At 35.6% G+C, this 21,156-nt stretch overlaps 1 protein-coding gene across 2 annotated transcripts in view; it reads right to left on the minus strand.

Moving 5' to 3' along the window:
• The window catches only part of F8 (coagulation factor VIII), a 2,728,596-nt gene that overhangs the window by 747,866 nt on the left and 1,959,574 nt on the right, over nucleotides 1-21,156 (minus strand). For both annotated transcript variants that reach the window (XM_044057714.1, XM_044057713.1), the window contains one exon: nucleotides 2,909-2,994. In XM_044057714.1, coding sequence (XP_043913649.1) covers nucleotides 2,909-2,994 — 86 coding nt within the window. The remainder of the gene's footprint in view (nucleotides 1-2,908; nucleotides 2,995-21,156) is intronic.

Here is a 21,156-nt window from a genome sequence, read left to right on the forward strand (position 1 = left end):
GAGGATCCGTTCTAAACATGAATCATATAATAGGACAACAAGTTTCTACAATAAAATACTTAGAAATAACTTTAAGCCATAATATGGTAACTACTTTAACCTTAAAGTTTAATAATATAATAAATAATATAAAAAATTAATTACAAAGTGGAATAAGATATTTTTGAAATTTGAAGATAGACTTCAGATTGTAAAAATATTACTTCCAAAAAGAAATTATATTACACAAGCCATTCCTATGATTTCAGATAGAAAATATCTAAAAGACATAAACAAAACCCCTTTGAATTTTCTTTGGTATCCAAAAAAAATAGGATTGCTTATGCACATCACATAAAATCCTGGAAAAGAGGTGGTATCAACTTTCCAGATATTGAGACTTATATAATGGCTTCTATTTTTAAAATTGTCATTAATTGGTTTGATAATAATTATTCATCATTTTGGAAAACAATGCACACTATAATTCTATTAAATGAAAATAAATTAACTAAAAACCTTATCACATTAGATCATAATGACATATTGCGGCACGGCTTAATGATTAATATTCAATATAATATATCTAAACTAACCAACTATATAAATAACATTTATAGTTTATTCAGAAAGTGTATCTATTCTAACACTGACATCAAGATATGGCTAGATTTGTTAATACCATTTAGTTCTACAAAAAACCTCTTTAATAAAATACACAAAAACACTTTAATAAATTGGCAGATGTAAACTTTTTCCTGTGGCAACATTGTATAAAAAACAAAAAGTATTAGACTCTAAACAAATTCAAAATTCATATAATATATCAAATGATGATTGGTTAGTACTCCAAAGCATATTATCACATGCCAAGGACTTAAATAGAGTAATTATCAATTCTTCTTACAAGACTTCTCCTAAATTCATAAATCTTATGTCTGATATAATATATAACAACTTTAACTGGACTAACTTGACATTAAAAATTTACAAAATATTAATGATTTATAAATCCGATACTAATATGAAATTTTGGAATTATATAACTAAAGGACACCAAGCTAATTTATCAGAAGAAAGCAAAACTTATCTCTTAAATTCAGTCAACTCTACATTTAATATACAAATATGGAAAATTTACACTTGGAAATTTATACATAGAGCATTTATTACACCAGATAAATTAGCTAAAATCACAACAGAAAATACTACTTGCTGGAGATGCCTACTAATCTGTAAAGCTGACTGGTTTCATATATTTTATGATTGTGATAAAATTAAAAACATCTGGGAAGATCTTACTAAATTCTTACAAGCTATTTTCACAGATGCTTTTATTTTAACAAAATCCTTAATTTTCCTAAATGTAAATAATAGTATTGAAAAGAATAAAAATGATTTATATTTACTTTGGTCCATATTGGCTGTAGCAAGAAAATGTATTACAAGAAATTGGATGTCAAAACATGAACCAACTATAGAAGAATTCTTGAAGTTGCTAAAAGAAACTGTTTTACTTGAAATCAAAATTAAAGAACTGAGAACTGCTCCTAAAAAATGGACCAACAATCCTTGGGTGAAAATCCTTCCACTTATCGAAACATGACTCTGACTAACTGTTCATGTGTAACCTGTTTGGAATTAATGTATGCACACCGTTTGCTATATTTTACAATGTTATTGTTCAAGCCAATTGTAAATAGTGTATGTAGAATGTTATAACTGTAATCTGTATAGAAAATGTACAAGTAATTGTCATTATATATATAAAAAAAAAAATTTGAAGGAAAAAAAAAAGAAGTACAGTTCTGTTGTCAGATCTGCTGCCTATGAGCTGTTTGTGATTTCTGAGTGAATGAATCATCCAGTGATTAGAAATGGAAATTCAGTAATTTGATTGTCAGATATAAAGCCATAAATTTACTTTGGTGAAGGTCATCAGTGCATTGGGGATAAACCGACCCCTCCCTACAAGATGCAATGTACTCAGAAGTGATTATATTAAATTGTGAAATGCAGGGGTACAGCTCCCTACATTGTGATGTTGTTGTAACTTTGTCCCCCATATATGGTAGCACTGTTCAGCACTTAGTGTTGGAGGTGGTGGGAGGGTAACTGTGTGACTGTTACATTTTTCCTAAAGTGGAACATTCAGCAATCTTTCAGTATTCATTATTTTAATGTTTATTCAATGTGGGAGAAAGTAAGTTACAGCTGCTGTATAAATTCTGAAACCCACAGGGTTCCTATTATAACAACAAAGTGTCTGAAGCTCGAACGGCCTAAAATGCTAAAATGCCATTGATCTATGTGTTTTTTGTGAGATCGTGGTACAGTGAAGATCAGAAAATTTGCCCTTTCCTCACTGTAGTGCGATCTCGGAGTTGGTATATACAATTAGCAGGGGGGTATAGAGGGGGCACAGCTTCGAGGTATTTTCGGCTTTTAGGTCGTTCGACATTTGGTCTTTTTGATGTTATAATATAGACCCAAACCCACATAGAAAATAAATTGCACTGCTGTCTTTGCAGGTGCAGGATGAATTAATGAATGAAGTAGGCACAGTATCAGAGTCACTGAAATGTGTGAGCAACAGGAGTCTTTTCATAAACATACCATCTCTAGGTTTGCTGTTGAAAATGCAACATTTGTGGAATTGTTCTACATCCTAGAATGTGAACCAACTAATGTTATGGCATTTTAGTACTCTGGATGCAAAAAGTTAGAACCTGTACATCCTGCTTAACAAAATGACCTTGGAGGATGACTGGATTTCTGAAACTAGATGTAGTTAACCATGCAAGGGATATGCAGTGAACAGTGAAAATAAAAACTGAAGAAGCATTTGCATATTCTCATTATAGCTGCATATTTCTGTAGTTATGTAAAAGGATCTTGCATAAGATCTGATCTGCTGAAGTATGTTTACCTTAATCCAAGGTGTCTGTTTTTCAGTGCTCCAAGCATTGATAGAACCAGAGTTGTCTAATCGGGCCAGACTTGGTTTCCATTCATCTGCAGGTAGAAACAGAAACAGATTTATAATAGGGCAGAGCATTCCTACGTTTGTAAGTGCTACCCATGTATTGAACAAAACACCCAATAGACATACATCTGGCCCACAAAGTTATTTATTTCAAATATTTAAAATACTTTACAAAGCAGGCATTTTACGCAATTAAAATAAAATTAGCTTCTATTTTTGCAAGCAAACTAAAACATAAGTTTAGTAAAAGTGAATGTGACCATTTATTATTAAAAAGTAAAATCCCACAGTAGGATTTAAATTCTACTAAAAAGATGGTACTTTAGGAATATTGTGAAGAAGGCCTTAGAGAGACATGACTGACTCAGGGAAGGTAGCCGATTCCCAAGCTTTGGGGCTAATTAAGCAAAACACAGCCTACCAAGATTTTTCAACGAAGTTCTATGAACAGTCAACTGCCCATCTCTTGAAAACCTGAAAGACTTAGCAAGGATATGAAGTGCCATATACAGATACAGGTAAGTCTAAAGACAAAAGTTTCAAATCCTCAGTGAGGCGATTCGGGCTTGGTAGAATTACCCTGAGCTATCAGAAGGTTATTAGCATCCCAAATGAGGATTGTCTCATTTCTATGTTCAAATCTAAAATTAGACTGATGTGGGTTTAATGGACCATGATGTGTCACTAAATAGAAAGTTAGAGAAAAGGTAATAACTGTTTAGTAGCTTGGGATACAGCCAGTTGTTCGAAATTGCATAATGAAGAATCTGAGGTTGCCGAATCCGAAGTAGTTGTGCTGTGGGCTGTTCTGCATAGTATGCTGTCCCTTTAAGGTTTGGTGGTTTCTGGGTTGCAGACATGGCAGCTGATGTGTGGTTATGTTTGAAGATTCAGGTAGGTTTGTAGTGTGTAAGGGTTTTGGGTAGAAATGTGTTTTGTTTTAAGTTTTTGGGAAGTTTTAGGAGTAGGTTGGGTAGGCAGGTGACAGTGTGTATGTGTAAGTGTTGAAAGTGGTGATTTTTGTACATGTGTAATGTGTGTGTTTCTTATAGGTATAAGTTTGACAGTGTGCAATGGGAGTGTAGGGCACATAACAGTAGGTTTGTTGTTTTCTTCATGGTAGTGCAACCTCAGAGTTGGCATATATAAGTAGCGGGGGTGTGGGGGGTGCAGGGAGGCTTGCCCTCATAAACATTGATTATTTGGGTTGTGTTGATGTGTTTGTTGTTTTGGTTTGTGATGGTGTAGTGAGGAACTGTGTTTGTGTTTTTGTTTGTGTGGTGGAGGGTACTTTAAAAAGCAGAACGTTGCATACTGAAAATTCGGCAATATGAACTATAGTGACGTTTGTTTTTTTAATTTTTCATTGTAGTGGATTTTTGTTATTTTTGTCTTGAGATATTGAAATTTGATAGTTCAATATTGCCAGATTTTAACATAGAGCTATATATATATATATATATATATATATATAGTTGAAATGCTTGCCTGCTTATTGACCCTGTTTGTGGTGTGGGGTCTCAGGGGGAGCCATCTGTAGAAGTTTGTACCTTCTTTCCAGTGGTCTTGGGCCTAATCTGTCATGCTAGTTCCATGGTGCTGTGGCCAGGATATCTGTTTTAGTCTTAATTTTGTTGAAATAAAGACAAGTACTCAGATTTGTTCATAGATGGAATATGCTTTATTTGGCAGATGAGCGCTGCTTAGTTGATTGAGTATAGATGGAAATGGTCAGAGCTTTTATTAGGAATTTTGAGGGAGGATACAGGGTAGGCACCTTCCATCCCATCATAAGAGGCATGTGTCGGAGTGTTTAAGTTAATGAGAGCACCATGCTGTCATTGTGGGCATTACTGTATGTGTTTGGGGGTTGATGTTTAACACCCATTTCAAAAAACTAAAAACATATAATTCATCTAAATCCGAATTTTCTGCCTGCTTCCATATAATTTTACTTATATAATCTTATTTATTCAGTATTTTTATAGATATATAGTCGCTTTAAAACATCCAGACACTTTTTTAACAGCAGATGGATCAGCTTGGTTTGAGTTTGAAAATGATAAATTAATTCTTTTTGTTTTTTCAGTGCTCACTAAGGTCAGTTAATATCTGCCATGCTTTTGATCTATTTTCATCAGATCTGCTTTCATTTTAATTGAAATCAGAATTAAATTTAGGATTAAAAACATAAAATAATAATATTTCTTATTTGAATTTATTTATTTTATTTGGATACAAGTTTTTTCTCTACAGCTTGTATTTCTGTTTACTGATGGTTTGTGGTTATAAAGTGAAAGTATTAACAATTGTTTAAAATTATTTAAATATATGGGGGTGGGGTGGGTTGATTTTATCTGAGTCTATGATATACTATTTTGATTCTTTTTATATCAATTTTATTTTAAATTAAAAGACTTGGTCAGTGGTTGGGGTATGTATCATAATGAGTTCATCAGACCAAGGCTGAAGTGCCCTGGTGTTATACCAGGCCAGCCATTTTATTATTTTTGTTTGACCACGTGGCCGTACCATGCTTAGTTTCTGAAAGAAAACTTCAAATGGCTCTCATATGGGTCTAAGTAGTACTAGCTCCAACATCCAAAACTCTACTATATACCTTATGATTTATCTAAAGGCAGTGCATCAATCATTCCTGTTGTATATTTAGTACAGGAAGGAAACCATATATGTATTTTTTGTCTCTATTGTTACGATGTATACCATGAACAGAACCATTTTCTATTCGTTAGTATTTGGTATGAAAAAAATGTGTAGAATGCCTTTTATTTAGGAGTGATTGCCACAAGGAATCATATCTACAGTGGTTTAGTAGCTTTACAATTTTACTAGTATTACAGTTGTTTTGAAACTAAGTGCAGGTGTCACCATTATTAGCAATGCTGCCCTTCACTAGTATGGGGTACTTCAAAATGGGGATTGGATGTGCGGCATTAAGTTATTAAATTCTGTGACTAGTAAAGTGCCAGGTATGTACCAAAACAAATATATACGACCAAAACAAGATCCACCACAGGTTTATTCAGTAGAATCAGTAGTCTCTAGCGCTTCGGCTTACGCCTTCAAGGAGAATACTAACAAAAACCACACAATATGTATTTATACAATAAAATCACATCAATCAATTAATTAAATATTCAATTAACTAATCATGCCATTATAAAAAACTTTCCAATTACATTCTATATTAATACCACCAGGGGCTAAAGTACCATATTTCAATATAAAAATTGTTTCTTTATATAAAAGCTTACTTTTTACATTTTCATCCTTATTAACAATAGAAATGTGTTCTAAAACAGTAGCTAATAAACCACTTGGATTACTATTGTGATGGCTTTTAAAATGCATTGCAAGCGGACTTTCAACTTTTTAATTTTTAATGTCTCTCACATGCTCTTGCAACCTTATTTTTTTTTTTTTTTATATTTTTTTAGATATAAACGAGTCAGAAGGAACTGATTTATTTAACTCATGTGCCTCTCGTCTAGTGAAAGAACAAAATGGACTGAGTATAGATAATACATATGTAGTCAATTTATGTGGATTTACATTAGATGATGCTACATATTCTGTACTTAATCGTGGTTTAAAGTTTATTCCCACTGTTTTACCTAGGCTGTATGTTTTGAAAAGTGATATGTATTGCTTTATACGAAAGTTACATTTAGCTTGTTTTTTTGAAAGCAGAAGCAAAGTTAATAACAACTCTTCCTTTGTAGGTTTAAATAATGATTCGTTATCTTTTTCAAATGATTCAGAAGAAAGTTTCTACTCCTGCATGTCAGATGATGAAATTTTTGAAAATAGTAATGCATATTGTAAGCTAGACACATCTAAAGTAGTAGTTAAAAGTTGTTTTATTCCGCCTTTTTCTCATGAAGGCATTCAAAATTTTGCAGCAATGGTTGATTTTGCAATTGAGTCAGTTTATAATGATTTTGTTGATAATAAACAGTGTATTCAGTATAATTTAACTAAATTAGAATGGCAGGCACTACAACGGCTAAGTAAAAATCAAGAACTGGTTATAAAACCAGCAGATAAGGGGAATAAAGTTGTATTAATGCATTATACACAGTATGCTCAGATGTGTTTGGAACATTTAAATGACAGTGAAACTTATAAGAAATGTACTAACAAGGAATATGAAGAGGCTATAAAACAATTTAATATTTTATTACATAAGGGTCATCGTTTAGGGAATTTTTCAAAAGATGATGTAGAACATGTTTAAAACAGAGAACTGTGAAATTGCTAAGTTCTACTGTCTGCCTAAAATACATAAGAACATTCATCATCCCCACAGGCCGTCCTATTGTGTCTGCCTGTAGTTATTTTTTGAATAACATGGGTATATTTTTACATAGTTTTCTTTTTCCATATGTGGTTAAACAGAAATCTTTTATTAGAGACAGTTCTGATTTCTTAGAACAAGTGTTACCTATGAGGTGGACTAAGGATATGTATTGGCTAACAGGTGATGTTAAAAGTCTGTATACTAGTATCAAACATGAATATGGGCTGAAAGCATTAATAAAAACTTTAGGAGATAGTCCTTTATCATATTTTATTGCAGAACTAGTAGAATTCTGTTTGAAAAATAACTATTTTGTATTTGATGAACAAGTGTTCCATCAGCTTAAAGGCACAGCCGTGGGGGCAGCATTTGCCCCCATGTATGCCAATATTATGATGTTTTTTTTTGAGACGGAATTCTTGTATCATAAGGAATTTTTTAAAAAATATGTTGTGAAATATTATCGTTAAATCGATGATTTGATTTTCATTTGTAAGGGAAGCGAGAAAGAAGTTAATAATTTTATGTATGACTTACAGAAAAATGAATTTTCTTTAAAATGTGATGGCTTTCAGTTAGGTAATAAAGTAAATTTTTTGGACATTAGTCTTGAAGGTGGTAAGGATGGAAAAATTATTACCAAAGTGTTTCGTAAATTTGAAGAGGGTTTGCATTTTTTAGATGGACAGAGTTTCCATCCCCCCCATTTATTAAAATCTTTACCATATGGTGAACTCAAGAGAGTAAAAAGATTATGTAATAATACAACTGAAATTGATAAGGAACTTGAAAAAACATCTCAATTGTTTATTAAAAGGGGATATAACGTTGGGGAAGTCTTATCTTCCCTAGACAAGATTAAAAAAAGTGATGTGTGTAAGATAGGCAAAAATTATAATAAAAATTATGATGGAAATCGGAAATTGAAATGTTTAAGAAAAATTTATATGGTAATGACTTATGATCTATTGTCAGAAGATGTGAGGCAGATAATCCAATTTTATTGGATGTCTATATTTAAATATAGAGATTTGATTAATATCTTTGAAAAAAATGTAAATTATTCATTTAAAACAGGTAAGAATTTAAAGGATATGTTGGTTCATGCTAGATTTCTTACCCCAGTGATGAGTTTGAATATAAATGTGGATTTAATGGGCACCTACCCTTGTGGTAGGTGCATTTCCTGTCAATATATAAGTAAAACATTTCATAATATAAATGGAAGAAATTTTAAACCTATAGGGAATTTTTCATGTAATACAGAGAGAATTGTACATGCATTAAGATGCCCATGTGGAATGTTTTATGTGGGGGAAAGCAAACGTTCTTTAAAAATAAGGTTGCAATAGCATGTGAGGGACATTAAAAATGAAAAAGTTGAAAGTCCGCTTGCAATGCATTTTAAAAGCCATCACAATAGTAATCCAAGCAGTTTATTAGCTACTGTTTTAGAACACATTTCTATTGTTAATAAGGATGAAAATGTAAAAAGTAAGCTTTTATATCAAGAAACAATTTTTATATTGAAATATGGTACTTTAGCCCCTGGTGGTATTAATGTAGAATGCAATTGGAAAGTTTTTTTATTATGGAATGATTAGTTAATTGAATATTTAAATAATCGATTGATGTGATTTTATTGTATAAATACATATTGTGTGGTTTTTGTTAATATTCTCCTTGAAGGCGTAAGCCGAAGCGCTAGAGATGACTGATTCTACTGAATAAACCTGTGGTGGATCTTGTTTTGGTCGTATATATTTGCTGCTTCCTTTTTATTATTTTTTGTTGTGTATTATATGTACCAAAACAAGCCTCTGTCTTCAGTGTAGACTGCCTATGCACTCGCACTGTGTGGGCTTAATTAGGAGAGTTGGATCAGGACTATAAAGGGTTCACAGACTTCTCTTTCCAGATTGGCGGCTTCTTTATATATCCATATCTGTCTATAAATATATGAATATATATATATATATACAGAGAGAGAGAGAGAGAGAGATGTATGTGTGTATATATGTATATATGTATTGCTCTCTCTCTATATATGTGTATATATATATATATATATATATGTGTGTGTGTGTGTGTGTGTGTGTGTGTATGTGTGTGTGTGTAATATTTGTATGTATGTATGCATATGTATATATATGGGTTCACTTTGGAATCTTGAAATACTGAAATATCGAATTTCAGTATCTCAAGACCAAAGTGTCGAATCTGCAGTTGTGCAATCTTCAGAATGTCGAATACAGAAATCTCAAATCTGCTGTGGTGTTGGAGATTTGGTAAGTGCAATGTTTTTTAAGGGTTTTGGGGAGGGTTTGTGTGTGTGTGTGATGTGTGTTTGTGTAAGGGGGGTGTAGAATGCGTGGTAGTGAGTTTGCTGGAGTTTGTATATATAAGTGGGGGGGTGTAGAATGCGTGGTAGTGAGTTTGCTGGAGTTTGTATATATAAGTGGGAGGGTGTAGAATGCGTGGTAGTGAGTTTGCTGGAGTTTGTATATATAAGTGGGGGGGTGTGGGAGGTGCATGGGAGCTTGCCCCCCTGCTTATAGCAAGGGTGTGTGTTAGTTTTGTTTTGTTAGTGTGTGTTGGTTTGATTTGTTGAGGTAGGTGTATGTATGTTTGTTTGTGTGGTGTATTGTTTTTGTGACATTCGTGGTTTTCAATTTTGTGGTTTTGGGGTTTCGGTTTATGAGTTTTCAGCTTTATAGTCTCGAGATACTGAAATTAGATATTTCAGTATTTCGAATTTAAAGTGAATCCATATAAACACACACACACCCACACACACACACACACACACACTCACACACACACACACACACACACACACACACACACACACACACATATATATATATATATATATATATATATATATATATATATATATATATTTATATATATGAAAATCACAAACCTCCAGAAGATACAAATAAAACTAACTGACAAACTTCTAGTTCCAATGAGTAAATCAGTCAATCACGATAAATTAAGCACTTTCATTTTTTTTATTTTCAGAACTCCATCAGGAAAATCATCTTACCTCCTCCTCCTACCATTTCTAAAAATTCAGTTACAGTAGAGAGTTGATTATCTGAACTAATTGGGACCTAGGGTAGTTCAGATAGTCAAACATATAACTGAACCAGATAAAAGGAACTGCAACATTTAAATACAAGGTATTTCAAAGTAACTAATGCAATCCATTCACTTGAGCAGGTGGCATGATTTCAAACAAGGTTTTAAAGACACGGTATCATTTAGACCAAATTTCTTATCAGATTGTAGTGTTATATAATCCATCATAACTCTAATTCTTCAGTTTTATTCCTTATATCACCTAAATGCTTGTCTACTCTAACAAATTGTAAAACTAAATACATAAAAACATGTTTATGTCCCTTCAGAGGTGCGTGCCTTGCCAAAGGATTCCTGTCATCATTTCTGCATATGTAATACATATGCTGTCGAACTCACCCCCACAGAGAGCGATTCATTTTACCTACACCGAATGCTTGACAGCACTTACATCTAGTTAAGTCGACTAAGTCTCTGCTGGAACAATCTGCATAAAAGGAAAAATTGTAGAGTTTCCTAGTTGCAGGATGTACAAATGCATCATTGTTTTCAATGTACGTACAAATGTTGCAGGATCTGCAACTATAGGTTCCCTTCCTTTGGCTGAGTGGTCTGTCAACCTTAAACATAAACGTCTCTTAAGAGACTTCTGGTTCTTAAAGCAACAAGACATTTCAGAACCAACAACTTTCAAGATGTCATCATTGGTTCTTAAAATATGCCAATTCTTTCTCATTATACTGCAGGTCTGGTCTACATCTGACGAAAACAAAATCACCAGCTTAGATTTCTTTTTTAAATCCCTCTGTGCAGACAGTGTCAATTTGATGTGAAGATATGGACAACCTCTCCCCATTCTATCAACCCCACTGGATGTTAAACCTGTTTAAGCTCAACTTCATTATATCTGCTATCTAAAACAATCTTTATGTAGGGTTGTTCATCATTAGTTAATCTCAAGGCTCACATAGCCTATCCATTAATTACATTTTTATATATATTGTTGGGGTGCATGCTGTTCCTGTGTACGATTGCATTTCTCCTAACAGGTTTCAATACAAACTACTGATGATTGATTTATCTGCATTTTTAACTAGTCTGACATCTACAAACTCTATGGTATCTCAGGAACAAGTTATTCGAAAGCATAAAAAGGTTATAGTTTGATTCAGATAATCAAAAAATTTCATCTAATAACTCATATGGACCAGTCCAAATCATAAAAATGTTATGAACAAAACCTTTAAAAAACAACACATCTAGAGAAACATATATTGTTCTTTAAAACATATTCCTTTTCGCAGTGTGCCAATACTAGATTGGCATATGAACTGGCACAGGAAGTGCCCATGGCTATACCTGCCTTTTGAATATAATATTTCCCTTCAAATAAAAACATATTGTTGTCCAACATTAAAACAACTTCGAAACCAGGTAAAAAAAAAAAAAAAAACAAGTTATTAAAAAAAATCATTACCTAAAACTTCAGACTGACCATAAGTTAACCCCCCCCCAAAATTCTGGAACTCTGTTACTTCATTGCTAATTTCAGGCACAAAAAGCAACCCATGTCCACATCCTGACAAAACACTCTTCAACTCTCATTTTATCAACACTATAGCACATTTCCCCCATGCCCATAGTAGCCCAAACCCAACTACTCCTTTAACATTAACTTTTTGCTCCTCCTCCACCACACCCTCTCCTCACAATCCCTCTACCCACTCTACACCTATGTTCACTTTTAAACCTATTGCAACCACCACATTAAAAAGGCTACTTTTCAAGCTCAAATATTGCTCTAATGCTCTCGACAACCTACCTACACAATTCCTAAACCTAACAGCTGAAGCTATTGCCCATCCTATTGCCATACTTCTAAGTACATCCATTCAAGAATCTTATGTCCACAAAATCTGAAAAAAGGATTTATTCTTCCTCTTCAGAAAGGTGGCAATAATATGGATATCTCAAACTTCAGACTAATAGCCATTCTCTCACCCATCTCAAAGATCTTGGAAAAATGTATGCATATTAAAATTTTAAATTTTCTGATTCGCAATCAAATCCTATCTTCCACACAACACAGATTCAGGCCAGGTCACAGCACAACAGCTGCCCTCATATCTTTTATGGACACAATTAACAGAACACAAGACTTTGGTAAAATTGTCTCCTCCCTATTCCTAGATCTGCGAAAGCTTTTGACACTGTCTTCCACCCTTTACTTCTAAGCCAACTGGCCTTTCCCCTCCTCTGTTAGCTGGTTCTCAAGCTACTTAGAAGACAGGCTACAGGCTATTAAATGACAGTATTCTGTTAGTCCATATCTTAACACCTCTGCAGGAGTTCCAGAAGGCTCCATACTAGGACCTCTCTTATTCAGCATATTCGGTTTTCATTCTTCACTAGGCCACGTATCACTCATTCATTACGCAGACGGACGGCTTGACGATTATCTGCTCTGCCAATTCCATTTCTGATCTACAACAAATAACTCAACTGGCCTTTAACTCCACTGAGACCTGGATGTATAATAATCACTTTTCCCTTAACCCAAGCAAAACCAAGCTCATGCTATTCACTACTAGGAAAACAGCCCCATTAAACAAAGCCAAATTCACTATTCTTTCTCAAAGTAATACTGTAATTGAGGTTGTTTCCCACAGAAAAATATTAGGAGTAATAACAGATGAACACCTGAAATTTAACCTGCCCAAACATCATAGCATTAGCAAAACTCATCAAAAGCTAGGAATCCTCTATACGCATAAACACTTCCTCAGCACCTCCACAAAACAAGTCCTGGCTTCCACTTACCCATTACTCTGCCTCTTATATGGTGCACTACTTGCTAACCTTCAATCCTCCCTAAAAGCTAAACCTGAGACTTGCTATAACTAAATTGCCAAAGTCACTACTAATGCTAAACACTCTACCCATCACTGTACCGATCTTTACTCTCTGAACTGGCTTGAACTTCCTCACTACCTGTCCTACCTGCAATTAACTGCACACAAACTAATCTTTAAACCATCTGACTGCCCTACTCTCAGCCCAGTTTTCAGTTTCTACCATCCAAGTATAGAACTCTGGTCAGAGAATCAGCACCTTGTGACAGTACAAAACCCTAACCAGCCAGCAGGCCAGCTTCTATAGTCCTGCTGAGTAGCCAAAACATGGAGTACCCTACCACTAACTGTCAGGGCTACTCAAAATCCTGCCACTTTCAAAACCTAAGAGACCACCTACCTTCTACCTGGAAATGCACCTGCACCGTGTGTCCTCCTCTCCCAACCTAACATCCACTGCAGATTACTGATGTTTAACCTTTACTAGGTATTAATATCAGGTGGGAGCCATACTGTTCCTACAGTCAGAAACAGCTAGGAAATGTCTATCTATTTTTGTCCATTTATTATACCTGTAATACATCCAATTGTTAAATATGTTACCTTTGGTCTATCTACTCTTGAATTGTACCCGGTGCATTGCGTTTTCTCTCTCTCTCTCTCTCTCTCTCTCTCTCTCTCTCTCTCTCTCTCTCTCTCTCTCTCTCTCTCTCTCTCTCTCTCAGGTGTCCACTGAAAATGGGCTCATTATGGCCCAGTGGACTACCCTGGTAAACAAATGCAAATAAATAAAAAAATAATAAAGCATTTCTACAGACACGCAAATCAAAACATTTGATCATGTGCAAATCTGCTTTAATTGTTGAAATACATTCTTACAAACTCCAGCCCTAAGTCATTGGGAATGGCTCTAAAGAAAGAGCAAACATTCATTTATTTATTTATTTATTTATATTTGTTGACCGGGTCCATTGTCAGCGGAGGCCCGGGGAGAAAAGCTCCACAGTTAAAATAAACAGACAGTAGTTACACTGGATTACATAGCGATTAACAATTTACATAGCAATTACTTACAACAAATTTACAGATGAAGAACATAGTACATCAGTAGACAACTAGAATCTTTATCTGTGAAGTACATAACACACATTAATGAAACCAAAATGAACCAAGAACCAGACGTAAGCGGAACTTCGGCGTACCAGAGTCCTTGAGACAACCAACAGTTAAAAAATGAAATACATCCACAAAACCAGAGTTCTGCTGATAAATCTCTTTGCTCAGGTGGTCCAGGAAATTAACTACGACCAGGAACAATGCTTTCAGTAAAGCATTTCACCAACAACCAAACAATTATCTCAAAAGAGATAATTTGCCTATTATTGTTTGGTTGTTGGTGCAATGCTTTACTGAAAGCATTGTTCCTGGTCGTAGTTAATTTCCTGGACCACCTGTGCAAAGAGATTTCTCAGCAAAACTCTGGTTTTGTGGATGTATTTCATTTTTTAACTGTCGGTTGTCTCAAGGACTCTGGTACGCCGAACATAACAGACATTAACAAATGTTACAATAAGAAGTTCCTGCTGTATAATAAGTACTAGGCTTATGAGCATCTGAGCTTGCTATAATCAAGGTACTTAGTGGAGTAGAAAGAAAGGTAGTGGTTGGATGGGGTGGGTGATATTAGACTGGGAGTTGCAAGGGCATAGCCAGCATGTTTTTAAGTGCTCTTTTAGTAAAGTTTTGAAGTGGATGCATGATGGTACGGAGGTAATTGTGGGTGGGAGGGAGTTCCATAATTTGGCTATGATGCAAGAGAATAGTGCTTCACCAGCAGAGTTATTGGCTTTAGTGATCTGCAAGTGATTTTTGTTGCTGGATCTTAGTGGTCTGGTGGTGCGATATATCAAAACTTACAAAAACAAATTTAGTTGAATCCCCACTGGAGAAATATGATCTGAGAGATTCCAAAAGCTGGTGTCCCTAAGGACAGTATGAGATCCCACAAGTATTGGTTTCAACTTGCTCTGTACACAGACAAGGGCTAAGTAAGCCCACCTCTCCCAGAGACTATAGGTCTCATCGGGGGATCTTTGATGCATTTATGAATCTTGGGTAAACCTTGTAGTATAGATATTATAGGGTATTGTACCACCAAGTAATTCTACAATTCTAGTCTTATTTTTCTGCTTAATAATGTATCATACACATCATCTTTAAAATGTTGAATCATTCTAACAATATCACACTTATGAATAAAACCATAAGTTAAACATCAGAAAGCATTTGAGACATAATCATCATCTTCTTTCGGCTGTTCCCGTTAGGGGTCACCACAGTGGATCATCTGTTTCCATTTCTTCCTGTCCTCTGCATCTTGCTCTGTCACACCAACCGCCTGCATGTCCTCTCTCACCACATCCATAAACCATATCTTAGGCCTTCCTCTTTTCCTGTTACCTGGTAGCTTCCTCCTTTTTCCCAATATACTCAGCATCCCTCCTCAGCACATGTCCAAACCAATGTAATCTTGCCTCTCTGGCTTTGTCTCCAAACATTCCAACCTGGGCTGACCATCTAATATACTTATTTCTAATCCTGTCCACCCTCATCACACCCAGTGCAAATCTTAACATCTTCAGCTCTGCCAAGACAAGGTCTGACTCCTGCCTTTTTGTCAATGCCACTGTCTCCAAACCATATAACATAGCTGGTCTCACTACCCTCTTGTAGACCTTCTCTTTCACTCTTACTGGTACTCCTCTGTCACAAATCACACCTGACACTCTTCTCCACCCACTCCATCCTGCCTGTACTCTCTTCTTCACCTCTCTTCCACACTCACCGTTACTCTGAACTATTGACCCCAAGTATTTAAACTCATCCACCTTCACCACCTCTACTCCTTGCATCCTCACCATTCCTCTATCCTCCCTCTCATTCACACACATATATTCTGTCTTAGTCCTGCTGACCTTCATTCCTCTTCTCTCTAGAGCATATCTCCATCTCTCCAGGGTCTCCTCCACCTGCTCCCTACTCTCACTACAGATCACAATGTCATCTGCAAACATCATAGTCCACGGGGACTCCTGTCTGTTCTCGTCTGTCAACCTGTCCATCACCATTGCAAATAAGAAAGGGCTCAGAGCTAATCCTTAATGTAATTCGACCTCCACCTTAAATGCATCCGTCACTCCCACTGCAGACCTCACCACTGTCACACTACCCTCGTACATATCCTGTACCACTCTTACATACTTCTCTGACATTCCTGACTTCCTCATACAATACCAAAACTTCTCTCTAGGCACACTGTCATATGCTTTCTCTAAGTCTACAAAAACACAATGCAACTCCTTCTGACCTTCTCTGTACTTCTCCATCAACACTCTCAGAGCAAGCATCGCATCTGTAGTGCTCTTTCCAGGCATGAAACCATACTGCTGATCACTAATCATCACGTCTCTTCTTAACCTAGCTTCCACTACTCTTTCCCATAACTTCATGCTGTGACTGATCAATTTAATCCCTCTGTGGTTACTACAGCTCTGCACATAACCCGTATTCTTAAAAATCGGTACCAAAACACTTTTTCTCCATTCCTCAGGCATCCTCTCACTTTCCAAGATTTCATTAAACAATGTGGTTAAAACCTCCACTACCATTTCACCTAAACACCTCCATGCTTCCACAGGTATGTCATCTGGATCAACAACCTTTCCATTCTTCATCCTCTTCATAGCTATCCTTACTTCCTCCTTGTTAATCCACTGCACTTCATGATTCACTATCCCCACATCATCCAACCTTCTCTCCCTCTCATTCTCTTCATTCATCAACCCCTCAAAGTACTCTTTCCATCTCCTCAACAAACTCTCCTCACTTGTGAGTATGTTTCCCTCATTATCATTTATCACCTTTACCTGCTGCACATCTTTCCTAGCTCGGTCCCTCTGTCTAGCCAATCAGTACAGGTCCTTTAAAAGTTTTGTCCATAACTACAATTGCACCGCCTTTATCAGTGGGGCATATCATAATTTGTATACATGCAACCTTTGCACAAAAGGCACCCCAGCCAAGAATATATCAATATCTATATCTATATCTATATCTATATCTATATATCTATATATGTATGTATATTTATGTATGTGTGTGTGTGTGTGTGTGTGTGTGTGTGTGTGTGTATCTTTGAATGTTTTGAATGGAGATCGCTGTACAGTGTGGAATGGAAAATTTACCCTTTTCACAATGTAGTACGATCTCAGAGTTGATATATTTAATTAGCGGGGGGGGGAGTAGGGGGGTGCAGTCACCCACCTGGGGGGTTCTGAGGGGCTTGACCCACTGCAAAAATGTTACAAAAATAGAATTTTTTTTAGGTTTTTATTTTTTTTAATGTTTAAAATTCCAAAACTTCAACCATATGGTCTCGGCCATATGAATTTCAAAGTTTCAGAACTTCGATAATCTAACATAAATCCATATACAAGATATATATATATATATACACACACACACACACCCAACATATCTAGTTATTACTGCCAGTTTCTTGACTAAGTGAAATTCAGATGTCTCATTGTGACTAAATGAATGAAAAAAAATGCACCTTGTAAGATACTGAGCACCCTCCTCAACTTTCACTTCAATCAGAAATGGTACAAACAAACAAGAGGGACAGCTGTGGGAACAGCTATGGCTCATAGGCTAAAAATTACAACCCTAGCCAGACAGGAGGTGAACACCATCTTTTCCTCAGAATTCTATCAATATATGGATTGTTACTATTGTTTTATTGACAATATCTTTGTCAGAATTCTATCAATATATGGATTGTTATTGTTTTATTGACAATATCTTTGTCAGAATTCTATCAATATATGGATTGTTACTATTGTTTTATTGACAATATCTTTGTCAGAATTCTATCAATATATGGATTGTTACTATTGTTTTATTGACAATATCTCTGTCAGAAGTCTATCAATATAGGGATTGTTACTATTGTTTTATTGACAATATCTTTGTCAGAATTCTATCAATATATGGATTGTTATTATTGTTTTATTGACAATATCTTTGTCAGAATTCTATCAATATATGGATTGTTACTATTGTTTTATTGACAATATCTTTGTCAGAATTCTATCAATATATGGATTGTTACTATTGTTTTATTGGCAATATCTTTGTCAGAATTCTATCAATATATGGATTGTTACTATTGTTTTATTGACAATATCTTTGTCAGAATTCTATCAATATAGGGATTGTTACTGTTGTTTTATTGACAATATCTTTGTCAGAATTCTATCAATATATGGATTGTTACTATGTTTTATTGACAATATCTTTGTCATATGTAGACGGTCTCTGGACGAGTTGCACACAGCTTCTTCATATTCTACATGAAAACACCACGGGTTTTGTACCCTTCACTAACCACTATAGTTATGATAAGGTGGAACTCCTGGACATCTTCTATAAGGACAGAAGTGAACAGAAGCTCAAGAATGCACTTCATGAGTGAATATACTTATACACTCTACACAACAGTGTACACTCCAAAATTACTTAGAAAAATGCCATCAAATCGCAGTGAATGAGAATAGCCAGTTTCTGGAGAGATGGACTAATTTCTCATCAACCTAGAACAACTGCAACCAGATTTTTGGAAAGCCAGTATAACAAACTGAGCCCCATAGCACTCTTCAGACAAAATAATGAACCAGCTCTGCTGAACCCCTCTAAAACAAAACTGTCATAGGTCACGCAGTCAAGTAACATTGATGGAAAACAGAAAAGTATGATCCTAACTTATTCCAAGAATTCACATGTTGAAATTTATTTATTAGAAAAGAAAAAAATATTTGAAGTTGGGCAGAAAAAGAAAAAGAAATGACTGCGTCCACACAGCCACAGGTAGGTGCCTTCCTTGTGATTCCCCAGACTGTAGATGCTGCATTTATGAGTTAATTACTTTGTATATCCAAACCTGAAAAAGAAATCTGTCTGCACCGACATTTATAAGTACAATAACAGCGTTTTGATATAGCAGGCAAGCTGCACTAAATGCAATGCACTGTGCATTAGCAAAAACAGTTAACCCTCTCAAGATAAGAATGATCAAACACCTCTCAGACATCAGGTTTCAGGACTTCCAACAACCCATTGTTTAGACATGTTCAGCTCTGTAGGAACCATCAGAAGTTTGCTTTTCATGTCATTGAGAGAGTCAGTTTGGGCCCATTAAAAGGCAATCTGTACATAAGGCTACAGAAAAAGGAACCTCAATGGCAGATTTATCTTGAAGCATATTGGAAGCCAGGACTCAAATGCACATGCTACATTAACAACATTCTCGAGTTAAGGAAACTGGAACATAACAACTTTTACTAAAACAGAATAACACAAGTAGTATTTTACAGTTATACTAATTCATGTCTAGGCTTGAGTTGAATTTTCATTTTTTATCTTTAGTATATGTATTACAATAGGTTAAAATACCACAACTAGATCAAAATCTGTTTATGTCTCCAGTCCAGCTGAATGCTACATAACGCATTGTGATCTGCAGGAAAGTTTGTTGTTTGTATTCAAATTTTCTCTATGACTAGCAGTTAAAACAAATGGTGATCTCACGGTATCACCCATTATATATTGTCTGTAGTTCTGTCCTCTAAGGAATGTTTCTGCAATGGTAGAATAATGCTATTGCAATTTCTCCTCACCAAAGCTTATTATTTACATCTTGCAGGCATCTTCACTTGTGATCAGGTAAGACATATATTCCAGGTCAATCAATTACACCATAACCTATTGCTCAGGTCTATACTAATGGAGTCCCTCACATTGTGCAACAAGATTTGCAGTATAGACCACATTGTGTTTAGAGTGGGGACCAAATTCATCAACAGCTACACAAAATGTTGCATTTGTGTTGGTGGTATGCCACGTCACCAACGTGACAGCACTCTGTTTGGTATTCAGGGAGTGGCTCTATGTGGCATGTAGAGCTGCCAAACAAAGGGAAACTATAGACTATACTAAGGAAAGCTTAAAGATCTGAAGTACATGCTAATTAGACAATCCAGTATGACAGCGCTATTTAGGAAGCTATAAAGCAATCGTGTACGGCTGTTGTCATGCACAGCAATTTCTTTGGAACACAAGCATGATTACACTTAGAATAAAACATGCTAGGGGCTGCTGCTGTTTGTATTATGCTGTAAGGGAACAGGCTTTCAATTGGGATGCTACTACTGCTGCTGCTGCCAGACCTTGGGCAAGAAAAGAAGGGTATTTACACACTATTTGACGTATTGTGGATTGCATAAGACAGAAATTGTTGAGAGATACAGGGTACACATTGAAGCACTGGATGAAGTATGTGACCTCTGCTGCTCCCACGTCAGGCTCCAGAGAAATCATGGAGAACCCACCCCAGTGGAAACAAAGGTATGCTTAGCATTACATATTATAGCTAGTAGTATTTTCCAGACACCCACTTGAGAAACCTTAGGGGTATCACAGACATCAACCTCTTGAATACTAAATCAGTTTTTAAATGCAGTGTTACTACATGCAAGTTTCCCATGGCCCCCACAGGAAAGATCAAAAACATGGAGAAATTCAGTGCAGTAGCACACGTCCCTGAACTGTTGGGGCCATAGATTGCACAATCATAAAAATAAAAGCCTCACCTGGGGAACAGGGAAGGAGGTACATCAATAGAGAAGGTTTCCACTCTATAAACTGTCAGGTTGTCTTTAATGGCCATGTGATCATCTACAATGTCTGTGCAGGTAGCGCAGGCAGTTTCCACGACTCACACATATGGCACACTTGTGAGTTGTGAGACGAAAGGAGATACTGCCAGCCCAGCTAATTGGAATTTTGTTAATAATGATATGTCATTTGTAAAT

Source organism: Protopterus annectens, chromosome 15.part0 (assembly GCF_019279795.1).
Source record: "Protopterus annectens isolate FY-2018-M chromosome 15.part0, PAN1.0, whole genome shotgun sequence".
NCBI lineage: Eukaryota > Metazoa > Chordata > Ceratodontiformes > Protopteridae > Protopterus > Protopterus annectens.